The sequence below is a fragment of the Anoplolepis gracilipes genome, chromosome 8 (genome assembly GCF_047496725.1).
Source record: "Anoplolepis gracilipes chromosome 8, ASM4749672v1, whole genome shotgun sequence".
NCBI classification, from domain to species: Eukaryota; Metazoa; Arthropoda; class Insecta; order Hymenoptera; family Formicidae; genus Anoplolepis; species Anoplolepis gracilipes.
The window spans coordinates 11,409,212-11,426,889 of record NC_132977.1 but is presented as its reverse complement, the minus strand read 5'-3'; the positions used below and the strand labels follow the sequence as shown (position 1 = coordinate 11,426,889).

Genomic DNA, 17,678 nt, shown 5'->3' with positions numbered 1-17,678 from the left:
TACCTATACTAGTTCTGTGTTATATAATTACATTCATTTGAATTGTTCGTTCATTGTATATTATCTGTACACATAATAAATGCATTTAGCTTACGGGATAATAATATTAAAAATTAATTTTTTATTTATGCGAGAAAGGACGATATATATATATATATATATCAAAATTAGACATTATATTTTCGTAGTTTTAAAAGTGTCAAATAGCCAGATATTTTCGAAGGGACGGAATTTTGTTAAAATAAAATTCATTAATTCTAAAATTATTCTAATTCGTCGAAACTTTCTTTTGCATTATATTATTATTTAACAACTATTCTTTTTAAGTAACAAAAAAAAATTATTTCAGATGATATACACTGAATATGCGCCTGTTACCGACCACCCTATATACAACGACGTACTCCATAGTGTTCCCGTTCCGTTGCAATGTCAGGATCTACGCGCGGTACCAAAGCTCCCATCTTCATAATATCAAGCAATATGCTCTCATAAAACGCATAAAAGCCTTCGGGATCATCCGGATCTACCGCAGGACGAAATACAATGTGGGGTACCTCCAGCGACAACTGAATCTCAAACAGAGGTGACACGTTGCTTTCCGGATCAGTTTCATCGAGCAGGTAACATATACTGCAAGTATGCACAGCGCATGAAAATTTGAAAGGTTAATCTTTAATTTTTATTTCTTAATAACTACTAAATATTTCAAAAGTTCGAAAATTACTTTAAAGAAGAGAGAACCTCGATTAAATTATTATATTGTACTATAATTATAATTGAAATGATCGGTCTGATTTGATCGTTACTAAAGCGAAATAATTTAGTTACACAACGAATGCGAATCGATATTGTGATATTATTAATAATCGATTAATTTTAAGATGCATTAACTTTATAAAAAAAATAACAGCTCATTACCTGGTAGAAGCGGCTTGAATCAAAACTTTCGATATCAGATCGTCAATATAAGCGAGATAAGGCTTCCATTTGATCATACATTGAGCTTTTTCCTCCTCCGTTTGCAATATTTCTGTTAATTCGGTTTTTTGAGTTTCCACAACATCCACAGTCGTTTCTTCCTTTTCTTCAATTCTATAAGGATATATTAAAAATGTTTCATAAGAAGTGCAAACCATTTTTATATTTTATTATTACTTATATAAATATGACGAAAGCAAAATTTGTGTGTTTCAATATTGAGAAAAAGTTGGTATATACCTCAATCTGCTTGGTAGAATTTGCAATTCTTCTGCGTCATCTGTTTCTTCTTCGAGCTCTATATCTCGCTTCCTGGTATCTATTTGCACACCTGTATTCAAAATTTTATTTTGACTAAATTTTGGAATTTAAAAAATTCTGAATATAAGATAGCTACTATACAAAAATTATGGGACTCGTGGAATTTAATTAATTTGTTTCAAAGGACAGACATGAAAGAAATATATTTTACAAGCTTTTCGAAAGCTTATTTCATATTTCCGCAACAATGTAGCTTCAGAGACAACAGGTAAATATGAATTACTTTCGTCCAACTCGTTCTCGTCTCTCTCGTTCCACACATCGGGTAACAAGTCGAAGAAGAGTTTATAATTTTTCTCCAAGACTCGATTTAGTTCCTTGACGGCGCGTTCGATCATACCGTATCGCTTTTGAAATTTCTCATTGCGTTCGCCCACGGCGAGTAAATTCTCACTTTTAAAATCTTTACGTTCTAATATCGGCACCAGCGCCCGCGAGTAAATCATTTGCAACAATGCATTGATATTTTCTTGCGCGTGAAAGATCCGTGCATGTAATTTTCGCATCGGAATCATTAAATTATTAATATACTCCGGTATTTCTGCATTTTTATAATACAACATGTGTTATGCTTTTAAATATAATTTGTTGTTTAATATGATTCGTGACATAACTAGGAATTTTCACCTGCAGAATCCCAATTATATTTTTCCTGACCGATATGAATTAATTCGTCTATTCTCCCGACCTCGTGTTTCACCAACTCAAATTCCACAGGCAAAGTGTTATTCCTTAGCCAATTGTACCTGCCGTATTTGAACGGATCGAAATATTTCAGTCAGCTTGAATCTCCGAGCGAATTACATTTACTCACCATTGTATAAACAAACTTAAATTGTACGTGCTCTCGAAGAAATGCTGCGTTCTATAGTAGAGCCCAAGAGCTTCCTCGGGCAAGTTTGTCCTCTGCATGATGATCATGTAACGAGTTTCACGCAAAAGAGCGGTCAGCTCTGGATCGAAGTTTAGATCGAGTAATTTATTGTCGCGTATCGTTAATAAGCTCTTCGACAAGTGAAATTTGCTTATGTCGACTATCTTTTTGGCCCAGTTCGCGAATATTTCGTGGTCCATTGCGTCTAGGAGCGACTTGAGGGAACATGATGTGCTTTTATTAATGCAATTCTCATCGGCAATAGTCGCACGAGTATAAAAATGTACTATAAATTTCTTAAGGGATTATATACAGAGATCAAAAAAATTCAGAAAAAAAAAAAAAAAAAAAAAAAAAAAAAACGTTTTTAAGACTTGGCAAAATGTTACCTGCATTTGCTCGTACTTCGGTTTGGTTTCTCGGCCGATTGTGAGATTCACTAGAGGATGATCGACAAGTTTCATGCATTGCATCGGATAATCAATTCGTTGCCGCAATTGTGTCAATGTGCATAACGCGCCGGCCACACGCGGGAAATACTGATCGATTTCGATCCATTCGTTCTCGATCCGACTTTTAAACTTACTGTCGAATATTATCTGGAGAAGGTAGAGATTTTTTTCGTTCAAGGCGTTGCAGTCATGTCTATATTAATTATCAATCTTAGCATATATATTTATATATCACACATTGCGCGCACTTTAATATCATCGAAATGTTTGTGAATCCTTTGAAGCACTATCTCGTAATTGTGCCACAATTGTGCCATGATGATCGGTCGATTGACCAACGAGCCTATGATCAACATCAGTTTGAACATGGTGTCCGAATTGTGACAATCGGAGAACGCCTGATCGAATATGTTTGCCAGCTGTCGATCAAACTCTTCTTCCTGTGACAAACAAGATACATTTTTACATTACAGTCTTAATCACGGGAGAAGGAGGATAGTGTATTGAAAGTGATGCGAGTAATATCAGCTCACTTTCGTTAAAAAGAAATTGAAGCTATCGGTGAATCGTGTTTCTTCTGGTATTAAAATATCGTATTCCAACTCAGCGAATTCATTGTAAAGTTTCACAAACTTTTCGTGAATATCGTATATTCTTGAATACAATGTTTTCCCCTTCAAATTGTTAAATTCCATCTTTTCTAACTTGAAATATTCTTGAGCCGTCTCGAACAATATCTGACGAATAATTATCTTAGAATAATTATCTTTTTTCAACTTGTACACAATTTATTTCGTATTTCTAATAGGAGACTAAATTTTTTTCTTCGTGGGAAATGAAGGATACATTTTTGGTAATTTTAAAAAACTTTTTATATAAATATTTTTTTTTGGAGGGGGGAAACGACCCAAAAAATTAGATCCAGAATAATCTATTTTAGCTTGAAAGAAAGAGGCACAATATTTCTACAGTCAGTTGGTACATTTTCACTCGAAGCACGGGACAACTTGTCTATGCGTGCGAAATTGTTCTACTGAATTTTGAGAAATGAATCGCGGCGAACCTTTATCTCCGCCAGACGTTTTTCAAAATTCATTATTCTTCCGAGCACTAATTCGTCATCAAAATTCCACGGGATCAACTCGGCCGACTTGAAGTAATTATCCAGCTTAGATCGGAACATCTCGAATAATTCTATGTAATAGGTCAGAATGCTTGTCACGTGCTCCAAACGTTTCAGACTGTCTTCGACGTCGCTGAACAAGGTACTCTGATCCAAATATTTGGCGGCCTGCGAAATTGTGTGATTAGTGATACAAGAAAAAAGATATATATTTAATTCATTATCGTCTTAATTGAATGTGCGTGTCTGATTAAAGTTTGTTTATATCTTTCTGATATATAAAGTGTTATCGAAAAGAAAATGGGGATGAAGACGTTTATAAGACTTAGTCACGTTTTCTAACGTGATCTTTCTGATATATAAAGTGTTATCGAAAAGAAAATGGGGATGAAGACGTTTATAAGACTTAGTCACGTTTTCTAACGCGTTTTTTTTTTTTTTTTTTTTTCTAATAATCTTTCCAAGTGTTTCTCTTATAAATAGGACATTGGATTCAACAAGTGAAAAGATCAGTGAAGAATTAATCTCTGGAGGGGAAAGATGGCCCTGAATTAAATAAATTTAAATGAATCACAATAAAAAGTTTTCAGTATTCTTTGTAAAGAGTGGCACATTAATGCTCTATTGAAAAGAGTGAATTAAATTTTTTAGTATAGGATTTAAATTATTTTTTGAGCTTTGGGTATTGAAGTAATTATTTCCCTTTTACGTACCTGTATTATTAGTAGATTAGCTATCTCGGACAGCAATGTAATTATCCGCGTGGAAGTGCAATAATATTTCGAGTTTGACCACATCAGGCACACGCAATGCAGTAGTGGTTTCAATTTCGGCTGTATATCTTTGAATTCGATATTTTGTATGTCTTCGAAGTAGGGTTCCAGCGCTTTCAGATAAGAACGGACGTCGCGCGCTTCGATCACCGCTAAAGATACGAATACGCTAAAGATACAAATCTTTTTTTCCGAATAATTTGCTAGAACGTTTTTCCTTCTACCTCCATTTACTTATCAATACATTAAATTAATACTCGTTAACGCTAGCAAGATCTAACCGGCGATAACATCCTTCAAAAGAGTCTTGAAAGATTGTGAGTAGGGACTCTTGGTTAATTCTAGAATAGATGCAATCTTTTTCACTCGAGGATCCCTCATCTGGTTGTAGATAGATTCGACGTTTTCAAGTCGTTGACACCAGAACTCGATTTCTAAAAAAAAAAGTGCGTAGTTGATAATTAAAGTTTTTTAATTCTCAATTTTGTCAAGTCAAAAAATTATGACACTTTTCGTTGTTGATATCATAATGCAATGTATCGACAAATAATTTGCATCAAAAGCCACAAATAATGATTATAAAATGTTTTATCAATCTTAAAAAAAAAAAAAAAAATCTATTTCACTGAATATATGCAAAGTTTCTCTAACAATCTCGAGATTGTTAAATATTGTTGTCTAGTACCCTCGCTCGGTAGCGGTTGTTTATTGTTGAGGAAGGCACGTGTGCTGTCCTCGTTGAGAACATCGTTAATTTGCGAACACCATTTTGTCACGATAGTCTCTATATCGCTTTTTAAACGAATATCGACTTCGACACCGCCGCTCCGCTGCGCTTTCCATTCCTCTTCGAATACCTGTTCGACGCCCATCGGCATCGGCAGTAACGTTTGTCCCGTCATCTTACCTTTAACCTGAAAGAAGACCGTTTTCTTTTTCTCTCGTAGAGTACTCTGGAACGAGAGAGCTAATGAAGACATTTTTATTCCACTTAAAAATTTCACATTCACAGCCCGGATATTATTGAGTTTTTGAAGACGAGAACATTATTTATACTAAGAAGGAGAGACCATTGAAGGGCACGTGCTTGGACGACGGCAGTATCTGTCACGCGGACGGATATTACGTCTCGCGGGTTAAGGGCTAAAAGCGACTCCGTGTACCTGGCATATTATGTTGCGGAGATCGTAAACGTGTTTCTTCATGTCCTCGCCGATAACGCGCGGCCAGCCCTTGTGATTCCTCGGATTCGACAATATCGGCACGTAAGCCTAGGCAGAACAATATTCGCGCAATATTCGAACTTTGGGTGAATCTTTTTTTACAAATGCGAACGATATGTAATTCGGGCATGCGATTCGTTACCTCCTCGAATAAAACGTGTAATTCGTCGACGGGTTTCGGTGCCATGTCGCCGGGTATAATAACGTCCCTGTAATTCCCCCGCGTGATTTTGACAGGACTTCTCTTCATAAAGTACGACGCTTTTACTCGACCTGTCGCTGGTATCTCGAGAAACGGTACCAATACGCCAGCCGGACTCAATTGTACTATTAGAATCATCACCGACGGCGTGTCAAAGAATTTCATGATCACCTCCTGACGTGTTTTCGTATTTAAGATAAATGAAACAAGCAATTTATTAATCTAACAATCATTAATCTTGGATTATCCTTTAAGTAAAAATGCAGTTTCAACATATTGATTAGAGTAAAAGCTTTGAAAATTGCTCGCAGGAAAATAATTGCACTTTCTTCCCATTTCTTCTTAATAAATTTAAAAAATTTATTTATTACGGTGTAAATTTAAAATATAACCATTCTCGTACGCACATAGTTTTTTCTTGAAATCTATTAATCATGCTATATTATTAGGTTAATATAGATTAATTTTCGGATAATTGTTTTTTATAATATATTACAATTTAAAAAATTATTAGAATCATGAAATGCATTGTATTGTTCTAATTCGTCTCAAATAAATAATATATAAATTTGCATTTAATTCACGCGAACGAGGATTAAGGGTTAAGATTTAAAGGGAGGAAAATATATATGTAGGTTGCACCTTGTATTCCTCGTTTGTTAACATCTTTATCCATTTTTCAAACTTAATTTTTCTCGATAGCACCAAATATTTATAAATGTATTCGATACGCTCGTCATCCTCCTTTTTCTCCTCTTCTTTCTTGTCGGTCATTTTTATATTTATGGGAAAAATTCCTTGCCATCGATCGTTATTCAATTGAATGATTTGAACTGAACGTTGTCAATTTGTTTTTTCGCAGAAAGGTTTTTAAAATAAAACTACGATCAACGGAATATTCACAATATCTTATTAAGGCACATACACACACTTAGAGAAAAGCGTATTACTCTCGAATGAAATTACAAGTATAAAAGTATAAAATTCATTAAAGTCATAAAAGACAAGAGATGGAAATTGAAGAATGTAATGAATGATACAATATACATTTCTTTCACGCAACAGTTTCAGACTAGATTCTTGTAACGACACCATGAAGGATATAAAGGATAAAGTATCTAATTCGCGCCGTCGACTTGAAAGTCACATAAACTATGATTGAAACTCGTTGAAACTTTAACTGGCTTAGTGACTCATCTATCGTTCGTCATTTCCGGCCAGACTTGTCTTTCGATCCACTCCAAATAAGAATATACCGACGTGTAAACTCCCGGTGTAGAGCCACCGCAAGCTTGTCCGAACGCCGTGATTCCCACGATGCTATGATTGGGTCCGGTAAGCATCAGCAGAGGCCCGCCGCTATCTCCTTGGCAAGCATCCGCTCTCCTTGTAACATTGGTGTCCAATACGCATAGCATATTGTCATCCAAGCCGCGGGGCAATTTGCTGAAACCGTTGAATGACTTGGCGCACGACTCTCTATCTACGAGACTAAAGAAAAAAATTCTATAATGACATATTATATTTACATAATTTTTTATCAACTAAAATTTACTTGATTAGTAGTTTCAATATAATTTTATACATAATATATTTTTTTGCTTACATTTCAAGTTTATTCATAAAAAAAAAGTAAAATTTCATTTGTGTTGTGTAGTTAAATTTACGATAATAAATTTTGTGAATAAACTTGAAATCGAATAATAATTTCGTTTCTTCGTAAAAGAATTTTTTTTAGTTTAAAAGCATTTGACAAAATTTTTGCTAAAAAACTATGTACTTTTTATTTTCTCGCACCTTAGACTCGGCGTCTTCATCAACTTGTTGGTGCCATCATCGGCGAAACTGGTAGCACCCCAACCGATCACGATGAACGATGTGTTCGGCGACCTATTCATAGTGGCGAGAGATTTCGTTTGGATGCAGATTGGCCTCACGTTGCTCGCCATTTGTACGGGCGCCCTTAATTTCAAGATAGCCACGTCATTGTAATTCATACTGCGCTTGTAACGCGGATGCGTTATCACGTCGATTATGGGAATTCGTTGCGCATCGTCGCCCGCGCTCTTTAGATCCTCGCTGCCGACCCTTACCTGGGAAGCAAAAATGACTCGCTCTTGACCTTTGAATCTTTCATCGTAGAGAATTACAGAAAGGTCTTTCCTACTTGTGTCAAACAAGGTATCTTTGTTACAAACTACGATATAATATAAAAATATATTATAACGAATACAGATTCTGTAAAAAAAAAAAAAAAGAGTGTTTCTCTCCGAGTTTTACAAAAATCTCTTAGTCATAGGAATTAAATAAGCATCTACTAATCTGTTTCTTTTCTTTTATAACAGGATTACTTTCACTCGAATGGACGCAACGACGGCTATTTCGACGGTTAATCCTTGACTGGTTGACGACCTTGAACTTGGAGCTCGTCCCTGTTGCTTACCTCTATCGGTACTTTCTCCTGCACGTTGTTCACGCAGTGAGCGGCTGTAAGAACAAATTGCGAGGAGATCAACGTGCCACCGCAGTTGTACTTGATAGCGTCGGAATCCTCGTTGTCGTCCTCGTATCCCAGAGCGACCATGTACGGAAATTCCCCGCGTTCGGCTTCCATGCCGCTGAATATATGAAACTGCACCTCGTTCTCCGTTCTCACTGCTTTGCCGGTCCCGATCTCGTTCTCGTATTCTCGGCATGCTGAAAGTGTACCATCGCGAATTGAACATTGCCTTCGCCTTGAATGAACGATCGACCGTTTATAATCAGTGAGACCGATTCTATATGTCCGGATGTAAAACCGAAGCCGTGACGTCAACTGCGTGACGATTATTACGTCACCGCGCGTCTCTTCACTTCAAGGTCGTTTTATTATTTAAACGAATTCTTGGAAGCAATTTACGCACGCGCGAGCGTTAATGACACATGTTAAAGTGATGATATACGCGATAAACATTAATAAAACAACTGAGGTTTATACGAACGTAGCGATGTGTTAAATGGCTATATATAATATATATTTCAAGAATTAAACAGACTGATGTAGGATATCAAAATGATAGTACGCTGCTGCTTCGTAATAATGAGAAACCTCAACATAAAGTTTGGGACAGTCCCGCGTCACGTAAAATTCCACTTTTTTCTAGATGAAGAAAAAACAGTTGTTATTGGAAATTATGGCAGCAAGTCGAGAAACCTGTTCTTGAATAAAGATAGAATGTTAATCGATAGCGGACTTGTATAGGAATGTATATAATCGTTAAATTCGTCGTTTTTCTTGATTTTTAACTCAACTTATTATCACCATCAACTAGACACACATCTCTTAGTAAAGCAGCGACATAATAATCTATAAAGTTAGATGATAGACGAAGTAAGATGATATAAAGTTAGATGATATCTCCCTACGCATCACAAGTATTTCTTATTATTCGATTTTCTATTATGTAAATGTTATTCTAAACTCTTCAACGCGATATTATGATAATAAGCAAATTAATTTACAAAACGTAGAAACAATTAATTATATATATATATATATATGTCATTTCTTATATTTTCTTTAAACTACTTTGCTAAATTAATTTCTTATTTCTATTAATTTCTATATCTTCAAAGTTAAAATAAGAATCATCTGTTGTTTCAATGCTGTATTCAATTTTTAAATCGCTCTATTTTTTTATTTGTAGAAAAAAAATATTTTGCTGGCTACGAGACGACGATATATCATACCTATTTCCGCTGGCCGAAGCCCTATCTTATCCGTGATGTTGAATTGGCAGCAGACGATCTCCGTAAAGTCCTGGAAGCCGCAACGTCCATTCGAATCTGAATTTCTTTTACCCTCTAACACTTCTCGTAACTTCGACGGACAATCGTGTATTTTTTTGCACACGCCCGTCTTGCTGTTCTCCAGCTTGCAGTGACTGCCTTCTACGTAAATCAGAACCAGATTATACTCTTACATTAAATGTAAACAGGCTTCGTGAAGAAGAGAGGAAAATATGAGGGAAAGCCCCGGTTTCAAGTTGTTGAAACTAATCGAAGACCCGCACTTTTCCTCGCACGTCACCGAGTTTGACCTACAAAGTACCTTTTTCCTCATAAAATTATAACGCACCATTATATATCGTTCTTGTAGATGATAGCGAGGTGAGCTCGTAGCATCTCTATCTATTGGCATTTATCATATACTAGAGTATAATCATATAATTCGCGATTTTGATTCTGTGAGCCATCTTTTTCTTTACCTAACAAAGATAATTTTTTTTCAATTTTCAAGATATAATACATCTTCATATTAATCTCATTTAAAATTGAAGTTCACCTGAAATTAAAAATCCCATTTCACCATTGGTTCCCCTTTTATACATATAATTATAAATAGACTTTTTCTTATCCACACAATCCGTTTCTAATTAGGAAATATTATTATTCGAGGTCTCAACATTTTCGTAAAGAAAAACTCGACCACAAGTTCATCATAGAATATAATTGGCTGTAAAAAATCCATGATCGTAGTTCGTGCAGTTGTTAAAGTTTCATGGAATATTTTCTTGTTTCCCACTAATGTTGCGGTGTCGTGATATTAACGCATCGGTTGTTCTTCCCCGCGGACGTCAAATAATATAGCCGGCGGATGCATTTACCACTACCAATGCCGCGCAACGTATATGTAATTAATTCAAGCAAGAGATCGACAAAAGTCGCGCGTCCACATCCGTAATTTTCCAGCTACATTATCGATTGATCTCCTCGACCGCTACTTAACCGCGCGATTACGTACATCTATCTCATGAGAGATCCATTATAGTGAAAATTGCTTAATCCAAAAAGACGAAAGTATAATATTAAAGATAAAATACTATATATCTCTCATTCTTTAAAATTATTTTTTTGTTTCAGGCTTTTTTATATATAAATATAAATATTTTCCTTTGAAAAAAAAAATCAATTGTATAATCTGAATATTAAATTAAATATTGCAGGATAAATTTCATACTAAATATCAATAAAATATTTCTATATAATCAGGAAGATATACAATACTTTTGATTTAGACATATCTCACACTTTATAATCGCAAATTATATGATTATATTCTAGTATATGATGAAGGAAATGCCAATAAAGAGATGAATGCAAATCCACTAATATCATATATATATATATATATATATATATATATATATATATGTGTCTTACAATTTTCGATTATCAATAGTAATATATGTATATCTACATTACTAAAAATTTATCAGTAGTATACTTATTAATAGTAATGTACAATATATCTACATTACTATTGATAAGTATACTACTGATAAATTTTTAGTACTGTAGATGTATTTTACTATTGATAATGTATATATCTACATTATTACTATTGATTAGTATATGATATATGTTATCGGATAGCATGATAGAAATGAGTCATATCATTTCTATGATATAACGGGAAACAAGTTATAAAATAAAAAAAGTGTGCATATTAGCATTAGATAATACTTTATCCCGAACTTGTGCGTTTTATGACGTTTATTTGTTTACAACTTTTCGGGACTAGCGCATAAAATAGCGGTTATAATATTTTGTGAGATTTGTCTTAATTTATTTAAATTAAATTAACTTAAAGTAAATTTACTAAAAATTTCCATCGTATACTCGTCACAAAAGCTTATTAAGCGCGGATATCAAATTGACCTATTAACCTTTTAAACTGTATGAGATGTTTTCATGATATTTTATTCATAAATAGTATAATGATACACGAGAAATTTTTCCAATTAACTTATAACTGCAAAATTATTATAAACATATATGCAGTAGTTTCGACTTGTCTAGAGAAGTTTTTTCGAAAGTAACATTCCAAATAAAAATTCCGATACGTCGCGCGTATTATTATCGAATTAGCATATTTAAAATATTTGTGTTGATTCAATATTATGTATAATGTTGACTTGTCGTACCAAAAAGTTCTTCCTCTTGCAATGGCAAGCCATGTGTAAGAAGCTTGAACAAGAGGATGATGAAAATCGAGGAAGACAAATTGAAGCCCATCTTGACCAGTTGATGATTTATCATAACGTTGCACTTGAAAGAAAAGAAATAGGTATATACATATCATTAAATCATATATATATGTATATATCATTAAATTATATACATATCTTTAAAAAAAAGAGAAAGAGAGACTAATTTAAACTTTTAAAAAGTTTTTTGATGATATTTTTATGCTTTATCATTATAGCTATGTAACTATAAAATTCAAGTTGTCCTTTTCTCATTTATTAAATCATGAATTTACAAAAGTATAACTTACAAATTAATTAAACAATATTTAAATAAGTGAGAAAATAATTTGAAAATTTTTAATTATAAGTAAAAATTCAATTTTTAAACATTGAAACATTTTAATTAGATATTCATTGTTTATTTCTGTTAATAACTTATAACACTTACAATTTCTTTTTAATTTGCACCTCGAATGTGCGCGATTCTCTAAATGAATTACTTATATTCAAAAAAAAAGCAACCGATGATTTTTTCGCGAGAGTTTAACGCGATATCCAAAGAAAAATAATATAAGAGGAAAAAAATACACCCGCGACGCGCTGTCCGATCCCGCAGCTCGAAGCTACCCGAGATCGAAACTGGACTCGACTGACGGCTGACGCCACGCGACGCGAATGTGATCCGATATATAGTCACAAGAGAAGCGGCAGAAATGGATAGAAACGCTCTGACGCCCGCACGCGGCAGTTTTGATCGCCGTCATAAATTGCGAATGTGTCGTGCGTCACCCAATTTCTCAATTATTTTACTGTCCCATAGATTGTATTGACGTATGTTGCGTGCAAATCACGCGAGACACCCGTGCATCATACGTGATGCACTCCTAGAAGTATTTTTTTTCCGATACATTTTTTTAGAAGCGTTAGGATGGATTAAAAGTACTTCGTGGAAAATTGACGTTTTTAAAAATTATGCTACTGAAATTGCGTTTCTCGGGCCTTATACATATTGATACAATAAAAAAATATTTCTTAGATTATTCGAATTATATACAAATAAATCAAAATTATAAAAATTCGATTATAAGTACGTTAATTATAATAACAGTTAAGAAGAAATTTTACAAATTACAATGATATGAAATAAGTAAGACTATTTGAAATTGTAAACAAATTGAAACTTGATCAGCATGCTGATTTATAAAGATTTTTTTATTCTATTTTGTCTATTCTAATTCAGATTAAAAAGATAATTTTCATTACATCTACAAATAGCATTAAATTCTATAGGTACTCTTGAATTGTCTTAATTTTTTTATCAATAACATTTACACTTTTTATCAGAGATGCACCAGTTTACAATATCATTAAGAACAAATTTAATTTACAACATATAGAGTTTTTTTCATTGGAAAAATGTTCTGTTATAATTATGTATGAGTTGGGCTTGTTAATTATACATTATATATATATATGATGTATAATTAACAATATATAAAATATATTATTTATTTACATAATGCAGATTAAAACTGTACTCCAAACAAAATCCAACAGCATATGTCACATAAGATGCTAATAATCATCCTCCACTATGCATTTCTCCACTGTATCGCGTAAGGTTGGATTTTCCATTGCAGCTGCTATACGTTCTTTGTCATTTATTTGTTTGTTAACTGTAATTTAATGCACACAATGTTAAAGAGAAATGTATACATGTTGTCATTCTGTAGAAATGATATATAATGCAAGTATGTACTTTCTTGTTCGGTTGAATGTGCACCCTCCTTGATATAGATATCTAATTTAAACGATGCTACCAAATGACGTTCCAATTTAATACGAATGCACAATCCTATGAGAGTTGCCAACGAACAGTAAGGTACTGTGGGATTAAACTCCACACGAATTACAGAGACTCCTCCAGGTGTGCTGTGACAAATAGTTATGCAATCTTCATAGACAACATCCAGTTGCTCCAAGGTTTGCGGTTTCTCCGGATCTTTAATTGTCCTTAGCAAATCTGAAAAAAAAAAGGGAAGAATTAAATTGTTAAGAGCGAATCTTTGCAGTACGCAATTCTAATAATATTGTATATTTTTTCTAAAAATATTTTTCAAACAATACTCGAATTCTATTTTAATAAAGTGTAAAAAAAAAAAAAAATCAAGTCATTTGCAATGTCGCACCATCTTTCTGACAATATACTCCGAAAGGTCGAATGATACAACACGCAAATAGAGCGCAACAACTTGCCGTAAACGGATTCTTTTAACTCGGTATCCGTCATTAATGTCAGATCGCTCTGATTCTTCGCTGTCAAGAGATCCTCTGCGGTTCCCATGATTCTCTCTGGCAGTATACCATCCTTTATTTTTCCGCCAATTGATAGCTTTCGAAAAAAGGATAGCATGTTTATATTATTAATAACAACAAGAAAAACATGGCATGATACGTGAATTATTATCCACGAATAATGATAAACGAGTACGGAGTACGCACTGCATCCAAGATTGCCAGATCTTTTTTCCACTAGTTCGAATCGAAATTCCCTATCTTAAATTGTTCATTAAATCCCCCATATTTCCTCTAACCGAAATTCACTAGACATATTCGACTCGAACGAGTCGCGTCTATATTTGTTCCTATCTGACATCTATGTTTGACATATAGAGCATATGGTCTATGATTTGACATGTGTGTATAATTAGGTTAAATACAAGATCAAGAAATAAAGTAAATAAACAATAGCAATGACACAAGAAGTAAAGAAAGCGAAGAAAAAAAGCACGCAGAAGGAAAATTTAATTCAGGAAGATAGCAAGGCAGAAAAGCCGACCGAGCCTGTTAAATTGTAAGTATATGTATAAATCTCATTTATTATATTGTAAATTATTTAGAAGAAATTTAATTAAATATTTAGAAGAATATTCACATCGGTCCTTTATATATAGATTTCAGCATAAATATTTATACATAATGATCAGATACATAATATTCAAATATACAAAGAAAAGAAAGCTCATTGCTATTTCGATAAACTTACCTTTATTATTATTAAATAATTATTTAATTTATAAGAATAAATTTTAAAAGAATATACACTCTTTGCTTTTAATTTGACAGGAAATATGGACCTGTTTTATCTTTTCCATATCAAAGAGTATGGTCCAGATGCATTCTGATACTCGGAGTACTCTTAATAGTTTGGTATAATAGCAGGCAGGCCAAGGAAGTATCTTTAGCCAAGCAGAAAGATGTGCTGGTAAGTCGTACACAGAATGTTGACTGCTCTGTGGATTATAGAGACGAGTTAGAAAAATTCCCTGGCTGTATACCAGAGAAATGTGGCAGAGTCGTTACCGATAAACTTGTCTCAACAACAGAGGTAGATGTTTTACTGAAACTAGCAAAAGGTGGATTAGATTTGGCTGGATCCGATGGCGGCGCAAGTATTCTGGATCTTCATTCTGGTGCTCTCAGTAAGGGGCAGGGCTTTATCAATATCTACAAACTGCCGGCAGCAAAAAAGTTATTTAATAATATGGATTTAGCAATTTATAGGTATGGTTCTTAATTCTACATGAATATTATAAGAATTAAAGATTAAAAAATCAATATTTGCATTCTAAAATTAACATAGTAAAAGTTAGTGACATGACAATCGATTGCTTAAATTTAAATATTACAATAGATAATTCAGAATATTATAATAATTTAAATATTAGATAGATATATATATATATATATATATATAAAATAGTGTACTATATAATAAATTACTTCTATTTCAGATCTAGGTTTTAAAATAAACACATTTAATTAAAAGAATTATCACACATACATATAAATTAGTATTTAAACATGTATTATCATATATATTTGATATTTAAGTGGGAAATTGTATAATTAAAATAATTGGATATTACATTTTTAATTTAGAGTAGTGAAAACGAAAATACAACATGCAGTGGCACACAATTTTGGAGTAGATATAGATAAGATCTATTTAACTAAACCTACGTTTTTTTCACGGATAACTAATAAACCTGCTAGAACTACACATGACGAATACTGGCATCCACATGTCGATAAGGTTTGATTCAAAATTATATTATATAATACTTTTAATACAATTTCACAAATATAAAAATTATTTATTCTTTATTCTTTATATTATTTTGCCAAGCATGTTTTATATAATATTTAAGAAATGATTAATGAAGTCAAAATTAAATTGAAATGTAAAACTTTAGGAGACATACAAATCGTTTCATTATACATCGCTGCTGTATTTAAATGATTACGAAAAAAATTTTGAAGGTGGTAGATTTATATTCATTGACAAGAACAATGTCAATACAACGATAGAACCAAGAAAAGGTAATACTTGCTGTAATTAAATAAAAATCTTTTCTATACATAAAGATAAAATAATTTAACAATATTTTTACAGGCAGAGTCTCGATTTTTACTTCAGGAAGTGAAAATTTACATCGAGTTGAGAAAGTAAAATCTGGTACTCGTTACGCTTTGACGGTTTCTTTCACATGCGATAAAAATGCCGCGATATCCGATTCGCATTTTACCGATGCATTAAATTAAAATATTTGTCTCATTAACATTATTCATATTGTTTATACCGTCTTTTAAATCATCGAATATATATATATATATATATATATATGTTTTCATTATTCATTAAATAATTTCCATAAAGAAAATAATTGTAAAGAATCATATAAAAGTTAGTGATTTCTTTTTATAAATTTTGTTAAAAATTTTCATTCATATATACTCGAACAGTATCATAGTATTAGAAAAAAGTATTGCTTAGATACGTTTATTTTTGAAAATTTATTTGTTTAAATAACCAGAGAGTTGGGAACATAAACCTATTGCATATAAATTTGCATTATTACCTTGTACATATAATATATACTTATAACTAGTAAGTGTACATTTTTAAAACGTAATACACAATATGTTGAATCTGTTAAGTTAATAAAAAAAATACGATAGAGTACATTTGTTTTTAATGTGCCAAACTCTTAATCGCTAATGGAATGAAACAAAATAAATTACATATTGTGCGGTAAATCTTGGAGTAATCTTTTTCTCTTTATCATTAATTACATTTTAATAATGTAACGCGAAAAGTTGAAGAGCTGATAATTAAAAACTGTATTAAAAGCAATGCATTGATACATCTTATTTACAATTTTATCACGATATTGTGATGATGGTGAGAAGCATTACAGAGACTCCATTAAATGCTAGAGATAACGAGATCAACCCGCTTAAAATCAAAATATCATTAATTACTAAGTGAAGAAAAAAATAAACTATTAATATAATTTAAATAAATAGATACGCACGCAATTCATGTCCACTTTGAAAATATCACGAAAAAAACTTCACAGTCTTAAAACTGATCCCTTATACTTAAAAATTATACAAGAACTTATATTGTATTTAATTTAAATTAATTAATAATAAGGGAAGTACTGGTATACCATTTTAAAAAGCTGTATCGTCTTATCTCGTGCATTTTTCATTTTGTACGGTTTACTTTCTTGCGAAGACAAAAATTTCCTTGTAATTGGAGAACAAATGATAAAAAATATGTACGCAAAAAGATGCCTATGTAAAGATATGTCACTTTATACAGCGCGAAATCTTTCAGTTACATTGCAGCAACATGGTGCAAAGAATTTG

The 17,678-nt window shown here is 32.6% G+C and overlaps 3 protein-coding genes and 1 long non-coding RNA gene across 6 annotated transcripts in view; 2 read left to right on the top strand and 2 right to left on the bottom strand.

Moving 5' to 3' along the window:
* LOC140668794 (dynein beta chain, ciliary) overlaps positions 1–6,723 on the bottom strand; it is a 32,526-nt gene extending 25,803 nt beyond the window's left edge. Inside the window, 16 exon segments of the mRNA XM_072898109.1 lie at positions 405–633; positions 922–1,095; positions 1,222–1,312; positions 1,526–1,838; positions 1,991–2,048; positions 2,117–2,391; positions 2,566–2,775; positions 2,877–3,068; positions 3,162–3,365; positions 3,692–3,919; positions 4,465–4,676; positions 4,806–4,958; positions 5,210–5,438; positions 5,688–5,792; positions 5,794–6,123; positions 6,592–6,723. Of these exon segments, the coding sequence (XP_072754210.1) occupies positions 405–633; positions 922–1,095; positions 1,222–1,312; positions 1,526–1,838; positions 1,991–2,048; positions 2,117–2,391; positions 2,566–2,775; positions 2,877–3,068; positions 3,162–3,365; positions 3,692–3,919; positions 4,465–4,676; positions 4,806–4,958; positions 5,210–5,438; positions 5,688–5,792; positions 5,794–6,123; positions 6,592–6,723 (3,135 nt within the window).
* LOC140668865 (uncharacterized) overlaps positions 1–9,880 on the top strand; it is a 38,336-nt gene extending 28,456 nt beyond the window's left edge. The window contains exons 3-4 of the long non-coding RNA XR_012047260.1: positions 7,752–8,130; positions 8,295–9,880. This is a non-coding gene — a long non-coding RNA (uncharacterized lncRNA). The remainder of the gene's footprint in view (positions 1–7,751; positions 8,131–8,294) is intronic.
* On the bottom strand, positions 6,854–14,449 carry LOC140668859 (venom protease). Of its 3 annotated transcripts, none has more exons than XM_072898185.1 (6): positions 13,477–13,617; positions 11,916–12,039; positions 9,679–9,879; positions 8,393–8,646; positions 7,747–8,042; positions 6,854–7,440 (listed from the first exon to the last, which is right to left on the bottom strand). In XM_072898185.1, exons 2-6 carry the CDS (start codon positions 12,028–12,030, stop codon positions 7,143–7,145), a joined length of 1,164 nt encoding a protein of 387 aa, XP_072754286.1. In that variant the 5' UTR covers positions 12,031–12,039; positions 13,477–13,617; the 3' UTR covers positions 6,854–7,142. The 3 variants fall into 3 exon arrangements, 2 of the variants coding, with proteins under 2 accessions (XP_072754286.1, XP_072754285.1); XM_072898184.1 differs by lacking the exon at positions 13,477–13,617 and adding an exon at positions 12,409–13,040 and having other exon boundaries at positions 6,855–7,440; XR_012047254.1 differs by lacking the exons at positions 6,854–7,440; positions 7,747–8,042; positions 8,393–8,646; positions 9,679–9,879 and adding exons at positions 13,720–13,983; positions 14,217–14,449 and having other exon boundaries at positions 11,352–12,039; positions 13,477–13,636.
* A 194-nt stretch (positions 14,450–14,643) lies between these two features.
* LOC140668862 (2-oxoglutarate and iron-dependent oxygenase domain-containing protein 3) lies at positions 14,644–17,327 on the top strand. The gene is made up of 5 exons (XM_072898189.1): positions 14,644–14,814; positions 15,087–15,524; positions 15,903–16,056; positions 16,217–16,343; positions 16,417–17,327. The coding sequence occupies exons 1-5, from the start codon at positions 14,714–14,716 to the stop codon at positions 16,563–16,565; spliced, it is 969 nt and encodes a 322-aa protein (XP_072754290.1). The 5' UTR covers positions 14,644–14,713; the 3' UTR covers positions 16,566–17,327.
* Positions 17,328–17,678: the final 351 nt, after the last annotated feature.

Bases quoted from the DNA above. Each gene is read 5' to 3' on its own strand.
- LOC140668859 (XM_072898185.1), bottom strand. From the start codon at position 12,030: ATGATAAATCATCAACTGGTCAAGATGGGCTTCAATTTGTCTTCCTCG. The intron at 9,880-11,915 runs GTACGACAAGTC...TGATTTACGTAG, and splicing joins GCAAGAGGAAGAACTTTTTG to AAGGCAGTCACTGCAAGCTG. The intron at 7,441-7,746 runs GTGCGAGAAAAT...TTTTTTCTTTAG, and splicing joins ATGAAGACGCCGAGTCTAAG to TCTCGTAGATAGAGAGTCGT.
- LOC140668862 (XM_072898189.1), top strand. From the start codon at position 14,714: ATGACACAAGAAGTAAAGAAAGCGAAGAAAAAAAGCACGCAGAAGGAA. The intron at 14,815-15,086 runs GTAAGTATATGT...TTAATTTGACAG, and splicing joins CCGACCGAGCCTGTTAAATT to GAAATATGGACCTGTTTTAT. The intron at 16,344-16,416 runs GTAATACTTGCT...ATATTTTTACAG, and splicing joins AACGATAGAACCAAGAAAAG to GCAGAGTCTCGATTTTTACT.